Genomic DNA, 24,349 nt, shown 5'->3' with positions numbered 1-24,349 from the left:
TCTACGAAATTTAAAATCTGACGATAAATTTAAATTTAATTTACGATAGTTAAGTTGAAAATTTTACTACATTAGTGCCCTCACGTTTGGGCAGGGGGTAGACGTTTTATGATTTTTTTGTTCCCAGGTCTCCGCTATCCCAAATTTTTGCAAGGGCTCCTCATTTGGCATATGTATGAACATACTTGAGTTTGGAGTTTGCACAATGTGTGAAAGTGTTTCATTTGAAACATCAAAAAATCCTTACCGCGCCCATGACTAGGTCTTTACCTATGGCGGATTAAGGTTTAACGTCGTTGTGGGGCCAGGGCAATGAGTCGGGGGTGAAAGGTGTTGGGAGTATAGATAAGTTAGGAAAACATGATATCATCTATTTCTCTATTAAGAATGGATGCACGTTACTTATTTGTAATTCAGTTGTAATTGCTAGAGAAATTGATGCATTCACATCTCTGAAAGGGCCAACTGAATAAGCGTGAGTTTTATTAGTGCGAGCTGGCGTAAGTGCGAACTGGCATAAGTGAGAATTGGAATAAGTGCGAACTGCCATAATTGTAAAGTAGTTACAAAAACTAGCACAAGTGCGAATTGGTATAAGAGTGAATTGGCATGAGTGCGCCTGAAGAATTTGCAAACATTGGAATAAGTATGAACTGTCATAAGTGCGAACTGTCATAAGTGCGAAGCAGTTGCAAAAACCGTCTAGTGTGAACTGGTATAAGTGCGAATTGGCATAAGTGCGCCGAATAAATTTTCAAACATTTGCATAGTGAAAGCGAGCATAAGTGCGAAATATCAATTTGCGCTTATGCCAGTATTTGCAATTTTATTCGGCGCACTTATGCCAATTCGCTTTTATGCCAATTCGCACTTATGCCAATATATGCAAATTTGTTCGGTGCTCTTATGCCAACTCGCATTTATGGCGATTCGCATTTATGCTAGTTTTTGCAGCTCTTCGCACTTATGCCGATTCGCGCTTATTTAGTCTCCCGCTCTGAAAGCAGCAAGTAGGTTTCATGCGGAGGGGGGGGGGGGCATACGGGTTTTTGCCGAAAACATTTTTAACACATAAAAACAAATCTTTTTTTTTTTTAGGTTATTTAGGTGCTCCTAGGGGTCTTTACGGTCTTATCACGGAGCACTGCGGGAGAGCATTTCATTAGGGGTTCACGCCTCCTTCCTTACAATGTCGCTTATTGGGCTAGAGCCCGCATCGAACCTCGGACCTCTGGATTCTGAGCCAGAACTCTAACCGCTGCGCCACTGCTGCTCAAATCTAAATTGCTCCACAATGTTGAAATCAGTTAATTTAAAATTTTTTGTTTTTCTCTTTTAAAAATAAAAGTTGTTTACTGCACATTATGACTAAAGAGATATTTTATAAAACAAAATGTCTTCGTTTTGTTTTCAGCCATAAATGCGGCAACTTCGTACAGCAGTTATTATTACAATTGTTTGTTGTTAACTAGTTTTCTATTTCCGTTTAAAATAAACGCAGAATTTTTTAATAAGTTATAACTCATATCTTAGAGGGCACCAGTTGACTGGTTTAGGGAGCGCGGGGAAACAGCTCTCATCCCCCACACACACACACACACACACACGCCCTATGCTAAATCCGCCACTGGTCTTTACAATACTCCTTTTTATACGCTTCTGAACTAAATGCAGCTCCTAAATGCCTTTTACCGCGTATTGTTATATTTATAGAGTTGCCAAATACATGTTTTTCTTTTTCAAATTGTTCATAAGACTAAGCAACCTTCTTACGATTACCTTATTAGGATCAACCAATGTATTGACTGATTTACACAATATCCGGTAAAATTCCCAACTTACTCTATGCATTCATACCATTTTTTTTGTGATTGTAGTTTTCCTGCAGAAGTGGCATTGTTTGTTAACCATACTTGTTTTACTTCAGACCCCACTAATTTTAAAGCATTTATGATTGTCACAGTGCTAAGAGAGTACCATGTCATAGAAAAGGGATGGCCCCGTGTTGAACCCTTTTTCAAAAAAGTAGTGCAACCAAGCGCTTTTAAAAGTTGAACGCGTTCCTTGCGTTAGATCTTCTTATTGAAATATCTTTTGCGTGTATTGCAGTTTCTGCAGTGCATGCCATGCAAAAGATATTTCAATAAGAAAATAGATCAATTTTGTTAAAAATTCTTATTGTTAATAAGAAGATGGATTACTTTTTTGTTCTTTGCAAATACGTGATCGTAAATGTAAACTATATCATTTTTTTTTTTGATTGGAAAGGAATAGAACGTACTTAGTTTTTCCTGCATTCAATGATAATTTGTTAGATTTAAACCAAGAATAGAGTTTTTCAATTTCAATACCTGCAGTTTCGAGAAATTTTGTGATAGAAGTTGATGAATTAAAGCCAGGGCTTGTGTTTGAAAAGAAACTGCTGAAAGGTTCGGACATTTTAGCAATTTTCCTCGTTGTACTTTGTTTCATTAACAACGATTCTATCAGGTATGCTATTTGTTTGGTATTTTTGTCCAGATAATTTCTTTCATAATATTCCATGATTTTTTAATATCACCATTGTTTTATTTGAAGTTGTTTTGAATAGTATATTTTTTAAAGAGTTTAAAATTTTTTCAAAAAGATTTTTGGTATTGCTTGTTGATAGATAAGTTGACCTCATTTCTATTTTTTGAATAGTTTATGTAGAACTTTTTGTTTTGTTTTTGAGGATTTTTTAATTCCTTTAGTAATTCACGGATAGTTCAAACATCTTACTTTAATTTCTTTTTCTTTGATTGGAAAATGATTATTCCCAGTTAGCACACATAGGTTGATAAAACTTTAAAAAAATGTTGAGCGTTGCGTTGGGCCAATATCGAGCGCCAAAGTTGTTTTTTTATCATTTTGGTTACAAATGCGTTGTCCCCAACAACCAAAAAACAACGTTAGCCCAACGTTGCATTTTAAGTCGGCATTGCGTAATTTTTACATTGATTCAACGTTGTATTTTACGTTGGCAAACGTTGTATTTTAAGTTGATTCAACATTATATTTTACGTTAAAACAACGTTATATTTAACTTTTATTGGAATTAAATTTATTTTGTTTTATATTTAAGTACATATACACATCAAATATTATATATTATTATGGATGTATAATTATTGTACATAGGTACATATTTATTACATACATAGGTACATAGTTATTGTACATATGTACATATTTCAACCATTTTGATAAATATTGAGTATTTTGGTTTATCCTCCTCCTCCTATTTGCCATATAGAAGCCACATACCCGGGCCAGCGAAGACAAGTTCAGCTCACTAATGAGCATTATCACCAGCATCACTGACCAAGAGTAAGTGAACTTAGGAAGAACGAAGTAAGTTAAAGTGACAGTCAGAAGAAGAATATTTGAATAAAAAATAATTCTTATAAATTACATAAATATAAATTTGTATATCTAACTTTTCTCGATGCAAATAAAACTTTGATCCACTGCATAAAATCAAACGTTGTTCTAATGTATATAGATCAACATTGATTCAATGTATATAATCCAACGTTAACCCGTGCACATTGGATTTAAGTAAGTGTGCTAGCTGGGTTATAATATTTTAGGAAATTATCTATGAATGTATTATATGCGGAGTTTGTGTCTTCAAGATTGCATTCTTTATATGTTTTATCCTAATCTACTACTTATAGTATGTAAATTTTTGAATAAAAATTTTATAAAATTTTCTTTAATAAATTTCGGTTTTAGAATAGTTATTGGTTCTTGCATCTTAATTTATTGAAAAGTAAAAATAATCCGAAATATTGCTCATTTTTCCAGCTGCGTCTTACCTGAGCATCCGAAGCATTCTCAGCAAAGAACTTGACGGTGAATGTCAGCATCCATTCTAGAAAGATCCGCAGTATCTTTATTCCGCGAGGTTTAGTTAAATCTGCTTTCTCATCAATTGAATGGAAGACATTCTGGAGTGTTTTGTAACGGACCGTTTAGTAAACTATTATTTTGAACCAATAATTCTTCAGGATGTTAATTCTTTAGTTCTTTTTAATACACTTTCCAAACATAGCAAAACACCAAATGATTCCCTATCTAAAACATTCAACGTAGCTGCCATTTTATATTCCATCGTGAGTTTTGTAAATATCATAGAAATATCCTTAAATATTCTTTTCTTTTTTGAGGTATTAATTTTGTTCTGTGTGAATCTAATTTCCCGCATCCAGATCACTTAAATTCCCATTCCCATCCGCTCTTCTTATTGACGTTTTTTAGATCTTTGCACACTTTTGGCTTCACGCCCTATATTTTTTGATGACGCCTACGCCTAAAACTGCACTTAAATGGGCAATTGTCCTTACAAGTGCAATTTTGAGCTACTTAACCCTAGTTACCCTTGGTAAACAGCCTTCGAGCAACTAACTTTTCTAAGAATTTTTAACTTTTCACGTACTAAACTTTAGTTCATTAAGTTATAATACTTTTTATTATAGAAGAACTGACGTAAGTGTGAGCATACATGTGAAACCGAATGTATTCGTGGCTCGCAATTTATTTAAATTTTATTTTTATATATGCATAACGTTTTTTTAATTATGGTTGTAATTAAAAACATAACGTGCATAGGTGCAGGGTATGTAGGTGGACCCACGTGTAGCATTATAGCTCAGAAATGTCCTGATATTGTAGTTTCCGTTGTCGATTTAAGCCAATCTCGAATTGACGCTTGGAATTCAAACGTTTTACCAATTTATGAGGTTTTTTTAATTTTTTATTTAATTATATTGTAAGTTAACTTTATGAAATACTTTGCAATTTTAATTAGGTTTCTTTAATAATAGGAAGCTTGTCATTTTGTAAGCTTACCAATTTTAGCTTGATAATGATTTTGTGATCAAGGCACAGATTTTAAACGTCAAATTCTGTTTTTGATTTGTTATTTTTTAGCCAGGACTAGAGGAAGTTGTGTTCTCTTGTAGAGGAAAAAATTTGTTTTTTTCAACAAATATTAATGAAGCAATCGAGCAAGCTGATTTAATATTTATTTCGGTATGTAAATATTTTGCTGCATGTTACTTATATCAATAAGTTATATATTATATTATAACAATAATATACATATATATATATATATATATATATATATATATATATATATATATATATATATATATATATATATATATATATATATATATATATATATATATATATATATATGTATGTATATATAGTCCTGTGGATTTAGGTGTGTATTGTTTTGATATGCTATGTTGGGAATATTAAAATAAAAATATGCGATTTGACTTTGATAAAATGATATAATTAGGTAAATACTCCAACTAAAACCTATGGACTTGGAAAGGGAAGAGCGCCTGATTTGAAATATATAGAAGCTGCTGCAAGAAACATTGCCAAAATTGCTAGAAAAAGTAAAATTATTGTTGAAAAGAGTACTGTACCTGTAAAAGCTGCAGAAAGGTATACTTTATTCATCTAAGATAAAAGTAAAGAAGCTTTATAATTTTTTCAACACTGAGACAGGTTGTATGATAGATACTTTATATCCCTTTCTCTTCAACTAAACTTTACAGTAGTAAACGTTTACAATGTCTACTTTTGTAAATTTTGATTGGCTTGAACAAAACGTATTGTATAGAGCAAACTATAGTAAGAGTAAAATTTACCCAAAAACTATATTGAAAGTTTTTAAAAAGGTGATTTTTATGAAACCAAAAAATAAAGATTACTTTTCCGTAATTAGGGAAAAGTTAACTAGTTAAATTAATAATAACAATTAATTGTGATTTTTAGAAAATGAATTTTTAAAGAACTTCAAAGTAAAATCAAAAGTAATTTTAATAATTAATTAAATTTGATTAAATAATTTAATTTGAGTTGTTTAACTTTTTGGCCTCATCTTGTTTAAGTTTCTTGAGTAGCTCAGTTGTATATAGTCACTGGTCTCTTGGGATGTTGACACTTTAGATCTTTTCTTTTTGTGTGTTGACATAGTGGTGCTGTACAACATTTTAAAAATTGACTTAAAGTCTTTCTGCAAAATGTTTGATACATTTGTATAGGTGTTACTTTTTGGACTTGACGAGTTGTTGGAGTTTAATAGTGACTGATATTAGAAGATGATATAGCCCAGCCTATGAGATGATGGAATAGGCTTCCATTATGATAATTAAGCTGACTTGGTGAAGGCAGAAATTAATTTAAAAAATTAATTTTTCATATTTAGATAGAGCAGAATATTCTCTTTAACATTGTGCAACACTTTTTGAAAAATTTTTATGTTTGAGCTTTTAATAAATACAAAAAAAAGATGTTTGATTTTTTTGTTTGTTTATTTTTATCCCAGTTAACTTTATATGTAGGAAAATAATTTTTTTAATAAAAAACAAATTTTTTTACATAAAAAGATTTTTAATGTTTTTCTTTACTGGCTTGTTAATTAAATAACTTTTATATATTTTAAATTATTTTTGAATAAAATAGTTTGTTTTTATTTTTTATTTTTTTACTAAAATTATGTTCTTTTTTGCAAACAAAAACTCCAAAGATTTAATGAACCACATATACATCAGAGTCTTTCATATTTAATCAGTAACAATATTGTTTTATAGTTCAAACTTGTAAATTAATCATATTTTTTAAAAATTTGAATTTAAACTTGGCTATTAAGATTAATAAGGTTTTAATATAATATAATTGTTACGCCTTACCCTTTTAATGAAATTGTTACACTTTACACTTTTAATGTCATCTTTACACCTTACCCTTTTAATGTAATTGTTACACCTTACCCTTTTAATGTAATTATTACACCTTATCCTTTTATCTTATAAAGTTACTTTATTAGTTGATTTATTGAAGTTTTATAAAATTGTATAAAATAAAATTATATAAAATAAAATTACTTATCAAAACACAAGCTCATCAATAATGAAAGTACAGCGTCTTAAAACAATAAGGCATATGTTTTGAAATCATTCTCAGACAACAGAATAATTATCAGTCATAAACCTTAAGGCAAAACCATGACAAGGTTAAACCTTAAATTTAAATACCAAAGCAAGACCAAAAGCAAGACATAAAAAAGCAAGACCAAAAGCAAGACATAAAAAGTCGGTCTATAGATATCTTGAAACAGGGTTATTAAGCTTCAATGCAACAAGAAGAGTATTTGAAAATTTCTGCACCATATATGATACCACCACAACCACCATCACATATAGCAAAAAAAAATATTTTAAACTTTGTTTTATAGACAAAATGTCATTCTATATATTTTATTCTTATATAGTTGTTTCTCATTTATTGAATATTTAAAATATATCGGGCAGAAATTAATTAAATAGGGCAAAGATATTTTTCTCTAGATTTTATTATTATATGGTTATTATTTGCCGGATATTTTACAGACAACTTCTAAAAGAAATATTGTTGACCTTTTTTAAACTGTGTATCAGCAATTTACTGCAAACTTGGCATCTGTTAAGGAAAAAGAATCGCTAAACATAAAACTTTTAAAAAATTTACGTAATTTTATTCCATAAGAAATGTAAAGATTTGTTATACTCTCTAGTTAACTTAACTCGTACACTTTACAGTTTTTTATTATATGTATAAAGTTCATCTTTTGATTTTAGAAGTGAAGAAAGTTCTCTAATTTTGATCTTAGTCAAAAGTCTTGCTCTTGGTTCTTTTTTTATTAAATTTCAGAAGAAAAAAAAGTTTACCTATTTAATCTATCTTACTACAAAATCTTAATATCTTTTTTGCTGTTTTTCTTCACTATCCTCACTAGATTTTTTACTCTTGAAACTAATGCACCTCTAGTATACTTAATTATAAGTTTATATTTTAGTTATGCAGTTATACATACAAGTAGTTAAAACTATTGAATTGCTTTAAATGCTTTTTCACGCACATACACACAACAAAGACATTGATTAGAATTTTGTATTTGTTTAGTCTTTCATAAATATTGATGTATATATTTTTTCGTGATATAATTTTTTTTTCAGAAATATAAAAAAAATCCTTCTATCTTAACTAAAGTTGTATAAATAATATACACACATTTAATTACTAATTACTAATCATTTGGTATTTCCCATAATAAAAATATTTTGTTTTATTTTTTAGTTAGTGAAAAAATTTATGTTTTATTTTTAGTATCAGTCGAATATTAAGTGCAAATCAAACCAATGATGTTAGGTTTCAGGTAATTAACAATTTTATATATATATATATATATATACATATATATACATATATATATATATATATATATATATATATATATATATATATATATATATATATATATATATATATATATATATATATATATATATACATATATATATATATATATATATATATATATATATATATATATATATATATATATATATATATATATATACACACACATATAAAAAAAGTTGAATTGAAAAATAAAATCAGTATAAAACATTAAAAAAAAAAAATACAAGCACATTCTGCATTGGAAAAAAAAATTCAAGTCAATTTAGTTTGTCTTTTTGCGGTAACCTAAAAAACTTTAAATTTGCAATTAATTTAATGGTTTTGGCTTTTAGACAACACAGAAGTGTGTGACAAAAGTGTCTGAGGTTAACGATTTTTTGCTGACCTTGTTTCTATACTGTTATATTGAAAATATTGGTTTTCTTAAATATAACTTAATTTGATTCTTGCTGAAAGTATGTAATATGTTGTAAAGCTATTGTCAAAAAATACTGCTGAAATATCATAATTGTAAAAGATATATAGTTATGTTAAAATTACAATTTTTGAAACTCTTAATAAAAAAAATTTTTTCTAATTTTAATTCAACTCCCTAAGGCCATGAAGGCCACTACAGTCGAGGAGGCTACTTTTAGTTGTGGCTTCAACCCTCTCTCAACACTTTAACTCCGAAACATGAACCTTGACAAACAGAGCTGCTGTGCGGAAAAACAAGTTAAACACGGTACTACCAGGGGCGTGGTGGGAATTCGACAGTGTCGTCCATTCTATCGTTGCTCAAATTCAGAAATTGAGTACCTTTTTTTTTTCACTAAAATTTTTTTTTTGTGCAAAATAATGTCTATATACGGCAATATTTCCGTTAAATTTCCTTATGGTATGCGCTGGCACAGGGGGTAACACCACCCAAATTATTTACCTAAAATAGACCCTGGCTCTCTATCACTACACCACTACTGCAAGTGATTATAGTAAATGAACACATTGCATAACATTAGTATAAATGATTCATACTACATAAAATAGAATAAGTCAGATCAAATTAAGATCATAATAGATTATAAGCATATAAAATAGTACCACTACTAACATATTGTGCTATATCTAACCTTAATCTTGCTAAAAATCAAATTAAAATCTAGAATACTTAAAGAGCAGAGCTCATGGCATCATCAAGCAATGCAAACTTAATGGAAAAGATATCCAACCCAAATCAATTTTTTTAATGATGAAAAAAAGACTGTGTACTCTAGCTCATTAATGTTTATCTGGAAATATATGCATACAATGACAACACGAAATAATAATATCAATGTGAAATTTAAAAAGGTTAAATTAAAATATGCCCAAAACAGTTTTTATTATACGAGAGCAAAAGTCTTTAACATAGAAATATTTAAAAGTTATAAAAGACTAATGATTTCCAAAAAGCTTTAAAGCTTCTCAAAACTTTTAATGTGCTAGTTTTCTTTTTTTTTTCTATATTATTCTTTTATTAATAGTCGCTATCTTAAAATAATAAAATTTTTATTTTTAAGTTATTATATTTTACTCTTGTATTTTTATTAGGACATATGTTGAAAGCAGTTATATTTTTAACTGATAAATCTAACCTGTAAAAATATTCATAAATAATAGTAATGTTAACACACTGAATTGATTGTAGATATATGTGGAGTAAATATCACCAACCAATGAAGTACATATCACCAACCAATGAAATACATATCTCCAACTGATGAAGTACATATCACCAACCAATGAAGTACATATCACCAACCAATGAGGTACATATCACTAACCAATGAAGTACATATCACCAACCAATGAAGTACATATCACCAGCCAATGAAATACATATCACCAACCAATGAAGTACATATCAACCAATGAAGTATATATCACCAACCAATGAAGTACATATCACCAGCCAATGAAATACATATCACCAACCAATGAAGTACATATCAACCAATGAAGTATATATCACCAATTAATGAAGTTCATATCACCAGCCAATGAAATATATATCACCAATCGATGAAGCACATATCACCAACCAATGAAGTACATATTACCAACCAATGAAAGTACATATCACCAACGTTCATGAATAATATTATGCATATAGATGCATAATATATATATATTATGCAGAAACTTAAATTTTCAATAATTTAATTAATTTGAATAGTAATTCTTGGTTTAAGATATACTGAACTACAAATTTATTTTTTCTTTACTTTACAATTTAAAAGAAATTTATGTTAGTTCCTGCAATTATATCATCAATGGTCAAACTTATAAACATGGATAGTAGCTATGTTTATAAGTTTAACAGTTCTTGCAATTATATCATCAATTCTTAAGCTAATAAGCATAACTATAATAAATGATAATGATATTAAAACACCTTGTACAGTTCAGGTATTCTGTATTATGGCTTAGAATTAATTCATGATTAATTAATTAATTATGAATAATTTTATGCTGAGTCTGATAAGCATGGTATTTAAAGTTATTAATAAAAATTGTTTATGAGCAAATCAAGTAGCTAGAATTTGCTCATAAAATGGACATAAAAGTTGACATGTGCTCTTTTGCCTGCTATGCACTCAACAGATCCATTCTTCAATTAATATGTTGCAACAAGGTGAAGAAAGAGAAAAAATCAAGAGAGTAAGCAAATAAAATACTAGTTTAAGCTTGCTAAGAAAAGCTGTAATAAGTAAGAAAAATTACTTACAGTGAGCTTCTTCCTGTTTTAAAAACAAAGTTTGTTTAAATATTTTTAAACAAATGTTTGCATTTAACTTTAATTTTGCATTTAAATTTAGTTGTTAATGTTTTGTATTAATGCTCTTATAATGTTTTTTACAAATGTATAAAATTATAAAGGATAATTAATGTGGTAATTAGTTTTTTAGGTTTCTAATAATAGTAACAGTATTTAAGGTGTTATTCAAATTTAAAAAATAAAAAAATTTTGTTTTGGAATTTTTTGTTGATATGGACTAACAAATTTAAAATTTATATGATTTAAGCATTCACTAAAACTCACTAAAAGCTAAAAAATTATCTGTGTTATATACGATAAATTATTTAAATAACATATACGACAAGTTGTTAATCTGTAGGTTGTTAATCTGTACCGCCTGTTGATCAATTTTTTTTAAGTAACCCTCTATGAAGAACTTTTTGAAATTTGAGTGGTTGTGTCTAATTATTCAGTATACCACCATTTTTCTTATTTATACCTAATAGGTTTGTTCTTCTTAAACCAAGGGTAAAACATTTTTGTATGTTTAAAAAATATCCAGTTACTTGCATTATATTATAATAAATAAATAGTTTTAAAACAAGATACACAACCAATGGTTTGAAATATAGTTTACAACCTTAACTTTAAATATTATGAAATTAGGTTTTCATCCTATGGATACTGATTTAAAATTGTTTCTTTTGTTTCCTATTATTTGCATCTATTGTTTCTTTGCATATTCTGCATGAAGTAAGATTAGAGCTATAGCATTTCATTTTTATCATTCTTTTAAAAATTGTTAAAAAATATTTAAAATTGCTTTTTTTTTCTATTTTTTAGATATCTTTTTTAGCGTCAAGCTTGTTTTTGAATAAAAAGAGGTTTTATACAAGTCAACAGCAATTTAATGTGTATTACTAAAAGATATTTTTTTTCCAGGTCTTGTCTAATCCAGAGTTCTTAGCAGAAGGAACAGCAATTCAGGATTTGTTGATACCAGATCGAGTTTTAATTGGTATTTTTAATTTTTATCGCAAAATTTTTATTGTTGAAAAATTGTTTCAAGTATTAATACTATTAATCATAGATTTTTATTCATCTTTTTTATTTTACTAGGGGGAGAACAAACCAAAGAAGGGCGTGAAGCAATTGATGCTTTGGCCTCCGTTTACAAACAATGGGTACCAGAAGAAAGAATTATAAAAATGAATACTTGGTCATCTGAGCTTTCTAAGCTTGTTAGTACCATTACTGTTATTTTTTTTTGTAAAAATGTTATTGTTTATGTATAACATAGTAAACATTTTTACTTGTATAATTATTATTTTCAGGCCGCAAATGCATTTCTTGCTCAAAGAATCTCAAGCATTAATGCCATGAGTGCTATCTGTGAATCTACTGGAGCTGACATTGAGGAAGTAGCATTTGCTATTGGGATGGATTCTAGGATTGGAAGCAAGTTTTTAAAAGCCAGCGTTGGTGTGTTTATTTCATTTTCATTTTTAAATCTGTTGCCAAACTTAATTATTTTACTTCTGTTTTTGGTAATTGTTTAACTATTTTGTTTCTTTACAACTATTTTTACCTTCTATTTATAAAACAAATTACTAGCAGACAGTTTTCATTAAATTGTTTATTGTGTTAATAGACAACATATTTTAATTTACAGTTGAAATCATGTGGTTTGAATCCTCAAAGGAGCTTAAAATATGTTTGAATTATAGGAGTTCAAACTTGTAAATTAAACTCTGAAGAGAATGAAAAATTTGTTCGATTTAAATGATTTTTTTCGAATAATAGGAATTCGAATTGCAAGAATTTCATGTTGAAATTTATTGAACTTGTTTCACAATTTATTATAAATAATAATAGCAATAAATAAGCTTTAATTAAATTTGAAATAAACTCAAATGAAAAAAAAAAGTTTAAATTTGCGGTATTATCCAAATGTTAAAATATTTATTAAACAGGTAAAAATAAGTTAAAAATCCAATAAAATGTAATAAGTAACAAATAATTATAGTTAAAAATTAATTAAATAAAGTAATAACTAGTTACTTTATAAAAAAGAATTCAATATTTTTTTGTATTACTATAAAAAAAAATTGTTTAGGATTTGGCGGAAGTTGTTTTCAAAAAGATGTTTTAAATCTTGTGTATCTCTGTGAAGCGTTAAATCTTCCTGAGGTGGCAGCATACTGGCATCAAGTAGTTGAAATGAATGAGTACCAGCGTAAAAGATTTGCAAATCGTATCATTAACTGTCTGTTCAACACTGCAAGTGACAAGAAATTAGCCCTTCTCGGTTTTGCATTTAAAAAAAATACTGGAGATACAAGGTAAAATATGTTTGTTAAAAAACTAATAATTATGATAATTATTTTGATTAGTGCAAATAAAAGATAGTTATGATAATTATAGTTATTTGTATAAATTATAAGTTATTTTGATTGGTACAAAATAATTATGATTTTTAATTTGTACCAATCAAAAAAAAAAAAAAAATTATTGCTGTTTTTGCATGATGTTAAGCCCTGTTATTATAGAGGGCCATGCTTTGTACAATAATTTTATTTGTACCAATCAAAATTTTTTTATTTGCACAAATCAATATTTTGATTTGCACAAATAAAATTATTGTGCAAAGCATGGCCTTCTATAATAACAGGTTTTAACATCATGCAAAATGCCATAAAAACTAAAGTCTTATACTTTTATTACTTATATTAATATATTTTTATATTATATTTTATATAAGGTAAACCAAAATTTGTTATATAAGGTAACCAAAAATTATTAATAGATAATTATATAGCTATTTTTTGTATTTCAAGTTTCATCAAGAATATCAATGTAATATTAAATAATATCAAAAACACAGAAACATAACAATGTACAGTCTTTTCCATTTAAAATTTAATGCCAGGGTTTATTTCTGGATGGTCATTATTAGGCTGGCATGTACTGTTACGGAAATTCATTTTTAATTGCTATTTAAATTAAAAAAAAAAAACAGTGCAGGGCTTGTGATGAAGCGAGCGAGCGCGATCGCGCTCCGCTCGTAAAATGCGCCTGTAATCAGTATTTTCAAACATTCTAGGCGCGATAAACAACGCTCGTTCAGCTTATAACAAGCGTATAAAATAACGCTCGTCCAATAGTTCGGGATTATTTTTTTATTTTCATAAAATATTTAACAAAGATTTTTAATTAAGATATTCTATTATCAAAGCACTGACATAATATAAAAAGCACTACGTCGTTCTCTTTTGCACTAACGTAATGAATGAGCAGTTTGAAGTCGTTAATAGTCACTAATTTCAATAATGGAATGTGCACGTGGAAACACAATGTGAATATTAAAATGCGAAAATAAAATAAGGTAGAAAATTAGAAAACCATTATAAGAAAATTGAAACTGCAGAGTATTTTTAAACTTGTGAAAATATCAAGGAAGATTTATTTGATTTATTGTTTGTAATATTCCACACATCGTTTATAATAAAAATAAATATTAATTATAGAGTAATTTTAAAAATTAGTTTTTGTTCATAGTATCGGTTTTTTATTAACTATTTATTTTAACTCAAATTTAAAACGATTCTGTTGTTTAGAATGTTCGCAATCAAGGACATTCAAAAAGGAAACAAAGTAATAATGTCAATATTTATTAAATAGAAAGTTATTATTCTTATTTATTATTATTTCAAATTATTCTTGTGTTATTTTTTTAAGATAAAAAAACATTATTTAAAAAAAAAAATTTTAGAAAAAAATTAAGTAATTAATTTTAATAAAAAATATCAAGAAATATAAAAACCATTAACCGTTAATTAAGTTTACAGCGTAACATTTTAAAATACATATATCAAAACAACGAAGCAAAACTAAGTCACTAAATTATACTTCAATACTAAATCAATAAGAAGTTGCGTTTTTGTTTGATATTTTTTTTTTATGACATAAGTAGTTAAAAATAAAATCGCGATCTGACAATATACAAGAAGTTTGGAAGTATAAAAATCTACTTCGTTAAAGTAGTTTCATGAGTGTGATACTAATTCAAACATTTTTTGACGAAAGAATTATGTAACAAATAAAAAAAGATATAAAAAATAAAAAACTTTTTATGAGCATCGCTTTCAGCAATTTTCATGATCGCACTCGCCGACGTTATCTCCAGCGCACATAATCACGCTCGATAAAAACATTCTAATTTTACGAGCGCGATATAACACGCTTGACGATTTTCTTTATCACAAGCCCTGCAGTGGCAAAAATGGTTTAAATAAATTCTAAATAAAATAGTTAAAATAAAAAATGAACCTTTTATTTAAGTTCTATATAAAATAGTTTAAAAAAATCAGCATAAAAAAAAAAAGTTTATTTAAGTTCTATATAAAATAGTTTAAAAAAATCAGCATAAAAAAAAAAAGTTTATTTAAGTTCTATATAAAATAGTTTAAAAAAATCAGCATAAAAAAAAAAAGTTTATTTAAGTTCTTTATAAAATAGTTTGTGCATTGTAGTGTTATCACAATTTTTCATGAAGCATTTGGTGAACAAAAAATATATGTTGCAATTTTAAAAAAGTGTTTTTTTAAGTGCTTGTCAAAATATTTGCAAGCATACAAGCAAGGCAAAAACGGCTTAAGTGTGAAAGTGCTTACCAAACAGGGAAAACTGAATGTATATAGATATATATTAGAAATATAAATGTATTTTTTGTCAATTCATACAAAAAAAAAGTTTTATCAAAGTATGTCAACAGTGCATAGTTCTTTAGCAAATATTAGAACATATTCTGCATTGTTTTTTTGTTATATTAAATTTATTGCTGTTATGAACTGAAACTGAGTTACACAAAATGTCCTCTATAAAGGGCCAGTAACACCTTGAAAAAATAAACAAGTTATTGAACATTTTTGGACAATATTTTGACCAAATTACTGAGTATCACATGGAATTTCAAGTCTGCCTCTGTTATTCAGATGATTTCCATATTGATTAAAATAATTGGTTGTATCATTATAAATTTTTATTTTGCTTTTTTGCACAACTCCGTAAACTACTGCCACTAGTGTAGATTTAATAACTTTATTAATGTAGATTTATTAACTTTCAAATTGTAATATCAGGTTTTTACACTAGCTATCGATTCACAAACAAAGAGCTATAAAAGTTTTTACTGCTTATAAAAAATGTTTTTTATTTTCTTATTGTAATAGAATGCAGGAATTTGCATTTTTGTTTGGTCGCTTTTAATTTTTCTAATAAAATGTCAAGTTTATGTTTGTTTTTTTTTTAATTGTTTTAAAGACTGCAAAAAGTTTAAAAAGTTTTTTTAATTATTTGATAGACTGCCTGCCCCAACCAAACCCTCAGTGGAAGTGATGACACTTCCTTGTAGCAGCAGGCTTTAAGATAGTTGATGTAACAACACTCTGCGTTTTTTTGAGATCTTTGCTCTTTGAAGGCCATTTAAAAACTTTGATTTTTTGTGATTTAAAATATTTCTTAACAGATCTGGCACAATGCACAGTGCAGATCTGTTAAGAATCATTATTTTGTTGTAAGATCCATTTGGGAGTGCTTTTATGCTTTGAATGGGGTAGCATTATATTCTTCATAATGTCTAAATAAACTTTCTGGTCCATAATACTTTCTGTGCAATTAATGGAACCATCATTGTAATAACTTGAATACACCCAATCCATAGTATTTCTGCTTCCATGTTTAACAGTAGATAACTGATATTCTGAATTAAGTCTGCCTCATATTAGACTCCTCTTTTCAAAATTTTAATTGTATAATAGTTATTCAACTCTTGCAGAATAAGTTGTCATTTATTTATCCCCTATTACTTATAAAGTAAAAAAAACTGGTGCTATTCATAATGCAAGATTTTTAGGAAAAGCAATTTATTATATAAAGCTTTAACTTCTATCCAATCAACTTGCCTTTATTCAAAAAAATGATAAACTGAAAACTAAAATTAAAACAGAATTTATTGTTTGATTTATGCAAAATGATATCTACAATCTGAAGATGTCATCAAAACTCTGTTACTTGACAATAAAGCCATACATCGTTTGCATTTGTACAAGAATGTATGTACAAGCTCAATAGTGTTTGATGCTGTATTAGAGTCTCAGCATAAACATTGTTGGTATTTGGATTCAACCAAGATGCCTAATGTTAACCATGATACCTAATATTAACTCATCATCTTTGCTAGATAATGAGTTAACATTAGAGGTGAAGACAAAAATTGCATTAGCAATTCTGTCATTTGATATGTTTAACTCTGACTATTATAAGCCTGAGAACAAAGTAAAAGTTGATATCAAGGAAATTTATAAAATGGATACAAATAATGGTAAAATCCACCATGCTTTTCTGTCTTGATTAATGACTTTTCTTACCTGATTTTTGACATGATTAGGGTTGTTTAGAAACGAGTTAAACTTCCTCTTATGTCCAACAAATTATTGGTATACTTAGTCATGCTTAAAAAGTTTTTAAAAAAATGCTGAAACTTTGTTTTTTGTAAATGACCATTCAGAAAAATCTATAGATATGATTGGACTGTATATTCACAGATATTCTGATGAAACTGAAAAACACAACAGTCAACAGTTGTGCCTACAGTAGACAAAGTTGGATCTGTATTCAGATCACCAAAACAAAATTCAGTACATTTCATAAAGTAAATTTAATGATGAGGTTGGTGTGATGCAGAAAAAGATATAGAGATAAACTTGATTAGTGATACGATAGTTATTTATTTATTTTTTTTCGTTATAAAATTTCAAATACACATTTATCTTTTTAATTTTTCTTGCTCTTTGATTTTTCAGTATAGGTAAATAGTATTTTTTTAAATATATGTAACTTACATTGCAGTGGTCACAACCAACCACTGTTTATTCTTTCTGTCAGAAGTTCATCGCCTCCTCATGCATGAGGGGGCAATAAGTTGGTTGCCCCTTCATGTATGCTCTGGGAACAGTCAAAGGGGTCTGTGTGTTTTATACTTATATTTCATGTGTATATATATATATATATATATATATATGTATGTATATATGTATGTATGTATGTATGTATGTATGTATGTATGTTTGTATGGAATAGTACTTAGCTTAGTGTGCAGTTTTTGTATTTTATATATATTATTTAATTGCCACATAAAAAAATTTAAAAAAAGCTTTTATCTTTTGGGAAATACAAAAGAAAACTTGCAATTTTTACAGTGGAGTTAAGGTCTGGAAATAAATAAAACACTTTCAGATAGTTTAAATGTTATGTTGACAAATTTATAGTAAACAACAGCGCTTTATAGTTGATAAAAATCTATTTATCAAATTAATATATAAACTAATTGTTATTAAGTAAATACATAATATATAAACACTAAAAAACAATTAAGTTTACTCATCATATATCGCATGTTATGCATTGGCTATGTTTGCTTATCTTTATCATGCAGCTGTTATGTATTTAATAACATTAATAGTTGTAACATGCTTTTAATTGGATTAGTAATGTTATTATTTAAATGTTTCTATATGGAATTATAACATTAATTAATTAAATGTTTATTCCATGTTTATATTTCCAAGATATATTATTCTTTAAAAAGATAAATAGAAGATTCTTGCTTTATTTTATAATTAAATGATAAATTCGTAAATTCAAAACCCTCTGATTTACACGAAAGCGATTTACCAACTTACTAACAGCTCATTCAATACATACAATTACTTTACAAGTTTGAGAAAGATTTGTTTAATGGACAGAAAATTGACTAAATCGTACAAAAGTCAATTTTTTTATCCTTTAATAAGAGTTAAACCATTGAGAAATAATATTTCCAGAACATTTCAAAAAGTGTTATATGTAGAGAGCAGATTTAATCTAGAAACTATACACCCAGAATAAGCTTGCTTGAAAAAAAAATAGAAATATTGTTTGATCTGTCTGCTTGTCAGTGTAATCTTCCAATTATTGATGATTGTAAATATAGGTAACTGATTTTAAAACAATTTTTTGAAAAGTTAAGTGATAAGGATTTTATATCCCCCTTTATATTTAAAGTTTTAATATTACATTCTCAAGTCTAGATACAACTGAAAGTGACGAGTTTGAAAAGCAAACAGTTATTGAAAAATATTACATAGACTTAACTATTATGGCTAAGGCAGCAATATGATTTGAAGTTAATGATGCTGCAAAAATTGTGTTAATTTACTATGGAATAGAAACCAATTATAAAAAATTTCAGATAACTGAGTATGAGGCAATTGTGTGGCTAATTAACAATATGTATTGTCAAGAAGTTTTACAATTACAAGTAATTGGTGTGAATGGAAAAAAAAAAAAAATTCATTAGTTCATGTGCTGAAATTTAAAGTAATGGCAAACAGTTGTTAAATATGGGTGTGATAATGTTATTTGTCAACATTTTCACACCCATATTTATTTGATAGACTGCCTGCCCTAACCAAACTCTCAGTTGATGCAGTGGCACTTCCTGTAGCAGCAGGCTATAAGATAGTTGATATAGTAACACTCTACATGTTTTAAAGTAAAAATAAAAATTAAAAAAATTTACGATAGTTTTATTTTTAAAAATAATGAATTTCATTTGAAACATGACTGTTTCAAATGAAATTCATTGTTTAGAGGAGGGTATGTTTTATACACCCTTTTTTTACAACCCTGACCCCAACTACTTTCAAACATCACCAATTTAAAGACATTTCTGCAAAAAATTGATTTGAAAATTTGAAAATTGCTTTATAACTAAGTATTTTAGAAAATGCTTAACTCTTTTGAATATTTGAGAAAAAACACAAATAATTGAAAACTTCAAAGTGAACACTAAACTACTCTGTGACATCTAACAAGACAAAATTAAGGTCAGATTATGCCAAAACGCATTAAGTTAATTGAGGAAACTATGAAGTTTGTTGCTTTTTTAAAAAATCAAAAAAATGCAAATTAAAAGACTAGAATGTCTTTAAAAACAATCTGTATGTTTTTAAAAACATACTGAATAATTTATTTTATTTTTAAAAATAAAACTATCATAAATTTTTTTAATTTTTATTTTTACTTTAAAACATGTAGAGTGTTACTATATCAACTATCTTATAGCCTGCTGCTACAGGAAGTGCCACTGCATCAACTGAGAGTTTGGTTGGGGCAGGCAGTCTATCAAATAATAACAAAACTTTAAAAAAAACTTTTTAAACTTTTTGCGGTCTTTAAAACAATTTTTTTTTAAATAAAATATAAACTTGGCATTTTATTAGAAAAATTAAAAATGACCAAGCAAGAATATATATATATATATATATATATATATATATATATATATATATATATATATATATATATATATATATATATATATATATATATATATATATATATATATATATATATATATATATATATATATATATATATATATATATATATATATATATATATATATATATATAAGAGAACTCTTCCTGATGATCCAGCAATGGTGAAACTTAAAGTAGAAGAAGTAGAAAAGTTAGATAAATGTTTTTTACTAATTTATTATTGCTCTGCTCTTTAAGAACATTGAGCACTCTATTTGTAAAATACACTAACATAATTTACATATATATATATATATATATATATATATATATATATATATATATATATATATATATATATATATATATATTTGTGTGTATATATGTATATATACACACAAAAATATCTTTGCATACTTACCTTGCATAAAATGTCATTGATGACATATCAGGGGCTATTCTAGACCGTTTTCAACAGCGTTGACTGTATTAGGGCGCCGCCCAAAATTGAAGACCTTTTTTTTTTTTTTTATGGTAAATATTGTTGTTTTTTTTTGCAGAAAAAATACCTATATTCAGCAATATTTCTACTAAATTCCGGGAGGAAGGGTATTGCTGCCCAAATTTTTTTCCTAAAATAGTCCCTCCTATATAAATATATATATATATATAAAATCTGCTAGGGAGTCTGCAAGTATTTATATTACCAAATATTTGTTGGAAGAAGGAGCACAAGTATCCATCTATGATCCCAAAGTAACAATGGACCAAATCATGTTGTAAGTAACCCTATGTTTTAAATATTTTAATGAGTACTAGTTGTGTTTTTGTTTTTTAAAAAGTTCTTCATTTTTAATTTTTATAAAAGAGAACTAACTGATCCTGATCTTGGTTTGGACCCTAAAAAAGGTAAGTAATTTTTTACACCTTAAAAAAGTTAGTTTATATTAATAAGTTATTAGAAATTTTTTAAACATTGTTAAAATTGATTTTATTTATCATTACTTAAAGTGAACAATGACTTAAGTAATAATAATCATTAATTAGAATTTTTCAAATATTTAAAATAGTAATGTTTTTTTTAATTAGATACTTAAAACAATTTTTAATTAAATTTAATTTATTAAAAATATTTTTTGGCTTTTGGTTTTGATATTTTTTATATGGTTTTTTTGTTTGTTTGTTTTAAGTAAAGAGACTCGTAACAATTGCACCTGATGCCTATTCTTGCATAGAAAATGCTCATGCTTTTGTGGTTGCTACTGAGTGGGATGAATTTAAGGTATCTTTTTACTATATTTTAGTAGTGAACAATGTAGGATATTTTATTCTGCAGTGTTTTACAACAATTTTTAGTGAGGGTTTTTATCAAAATAAAGTAATTTTTCTGGCTTAAACAAATACTTCTCCTCCCCAAACAATAATAGATTTTTGATCATAGGTTATAAAACAAATCACAAAATTAAGTTTGTTCTTGTTGGTTTTGAGTTACTATTTGTTTCAAGTGATTTTAACATTCAATTTTAACTTTTTAATATTGTTATTATTTTAATATTATTTTTATAATTCAAAAAATAAAAAATAATTTAGTGAATATGGATAAACTATATTTGTGAAATAGATTTATTTCTGTTATTGTTTTTTAAGTTTTTATTTTAGCTGTTGGATTATAACTTGATATACAAAAAGATGTTGAAACCTGCATTTGCATTTGATGGCCGTTTAATACTTGATCATGCACATTTACATGACATTGGGTTTCAAGTTGAAGTTGTTGGAAAGATCGTTTCCAGTGGTTACCCACAGCCTCTCACTCCAACTCTCCCGCCTACAACCTCTTTTTTTTTAATGAAAGGTCCAGAGTTGTCATCTAGTAGCCGTGCTCCGCCAACTATCTATGGATAGATTAACCATAAAAATATTTAGTTTTTTCTATCATTTACCAAAATTTGATGGATTATTTATGATTAAGTGTTTTGTAAAAACTGTTTTTTACAAAAAATGTTTGATTTGTTTTTAATTTTAATGATTGTGATGCAAAAATGCAATAAAATTTATTTCCTTTTTTAGAGGTATTTATTGATGTTTATTTATTTATTTATGAATTTTTTTTTATTTATGGTGGATAACTGATAACTTTTATTTGAAAATTTTAGATCAACTTTAATTTATTTTTATTATTTTTTTAATGTTTTATGTTTAATGAGCTAATAAGTAGAAAAATCTATTTTCTAAGTAAAATATAAAATTTTTGTTTCATGTTGAATGAAAAGATAAATGCTTTAATTTATTTGGTAGTGTTTGTTAGCTTAAATAAACTTTTAATTTTATTTTTAACTTGAATAAAACAATTTTTTTAACTGAAAGAGATTATTTTTCTAGAATTATTGAGAAATTTGTAGATATATTGTTTAAATTATATGGCATATACTTCAAAATTATTCTTTGTAATATAAGGAAAATGTATTTGGAGATGTTAAGGTTCAAACTTGATTAAAGATGAATTTATTACAATCATTTTTAAGATTAATTTTTTTTTAAATCTGATTTCTCTTCTAATGTTTTACACGATGTTATTGTTTTACTGGATTTTACTCTTTCTTTGAAATTTTTATTAAAAGCTATAAGTTTCTAGACTTTAAAAATACTTTATTTTTTACTTATGGAATTTAAAAGTTCACTCCAGAACCCAGTTAATAGCAATTTTTTTTTGGTTTATTAAATTTTTCTGGGATAAATTAGATAAAGATATTAGGCTTGCACAAACTTTTAACAAAGCCTTAAACAAATGGATGTTGCCATGCTTTTTTCAAACGTAATTGTGGCAGTACTTGTTCACACATTCAATGCACCAAATATGTTTATCATGGATGTTAATTTATACTTCATCATTATTCTTCCTATATATATATATATATATATATATATATATATATATATATATATATATATATATATATATATATATATATACATATACAGTGGGAAAAATAATTGTCCGTACATTAATGAAAAATAAGGTTTTTTGAAAAAAGCTCTAAAACTTTAAATGATAGAAAAAAATAAATTAAACCAATAGATAGCGCACAAGAAAACAAATAAAAACGATACACCATCTTTAATTTTCTCCCGACAATTTAAATTATAATTATTTAAAAGTTTTAAAAATTTTAAAACCAAAAAATTGTCCGTACATTTGATTTAAAAGGTAAAATTTTGTTTATAAATGATTTTTATATTAATATCTTGTACTTTTAGGTTAAATAATACTATAATAAATAAAAATAAACCTTTTCTTAACTACGTGGCTATGATGGAAGGAAAAAGAAAAGAATATAGTATTGACTTACGTAAACGAGTAATTTTTAATAGGGAAAATGGATTATCAATTAGAAAAGTTGCAAAAATGTTGAAAATACCACCAAGCTCTGTTCAATATATATGGGAAAAGTATTTAAAAACAAAATCAGTGGCAAATAATGGTGTACAAGGCAGAAAAAGATCAACAACGCCAAGAGTTGACAGGTGTATAGTTGGGAAAATCGAGCAGAATAGAAGAAAAAATGCCGTAGAAGTATCAAAAGAGCTGGAAAATGAATTAAATATTAAATTGTCGCCACAAACAATTAGGAACAGACTGCATGAAGCCAATATTTTTGCACGGACGCCTCGGAGAAAACCATTCATCAGCATAGTGAACAAGAGAAAACAGTTGCAGTGGGCAAAGGAACATGTTCTGAAGGATGATACATTCTGGAATATGATTATTTGGTCAGACGAGAGTAAATTTAATTTATATGGAGCAGATGATGGTGCAAAAGTTTATAGAAGAGTCGGAAAAGAATATAATGTGAAGTGTTTGAAAGCAACATTTAAATTTTGTGGTGGAAATGTTATATTTTGGGGCTGCATGAGTGCGTCCGGTGTTGACAAAATTAAA

The 24,349-nt window shown here is 26.9% G+C and overlaps 1 protein-coding gene across 1 annotated transcript; it reads left to right on the top strand.

Moving 5' to 3' along the window:
- Positions 1 to 4,565: 4,565 nt before the first annotated feature.
- LOC100208824 (UDP-glucose 6-dehydrogenase) lies at positions 4,566 to 22,847 on the top strand. The gene is made up of 12 exons (XM_065800075.1): positions 4,566 to 4,763; positions 4,954 to 5,055; positions 5,336 to 5,487; positions 8,194 to 8,242; positions 11,990 to 12,065; positions 12,167 to 12,288; positions 12,382 to 12,529; positions 13,164 to 13,389; positions 21,093 to 21,188; positions 21,278 to 21,318; positions 21,600 to 21,691; positions 22,069 to 22,847. The coding sequence occupies exons 1-12, from the start codon at positions 4,581 to 4,583 to the stop codon at positions 22,312 to 22,314; spliced, it is 1,533 nt and encodes a 510-aa protein (XP_065656147.1). The 5' UTR covers positions 4,566 to 4,580; the 3' UTR covers positions 22,315 to 22,847.
- The last annotated feature ends 1,502 nt before the right edge of the window (positions 22,848 to 24,349 follow it).

The sequence above is a fragment of the Hydra vulgaris genome, chromosome 06 (genome assembly GCF_038396675.1).
Source record: "Hydra vulgaris chromosome 06, alternate assembly HydraT2T_AEP".
In the NCBI taxonomy this organism is placed as follows: Eukaryota; Metazoa; Cnidaria; class Hydrozoa; order Anthoathecata; family Hydridae; genus Hydra; species Hydra vulgaris.
The sequence above is the reverse complement of the archived record's forward strand: the minus strand, read 5'-3'. Positions and strand labels throughout refer to the sequence as shown.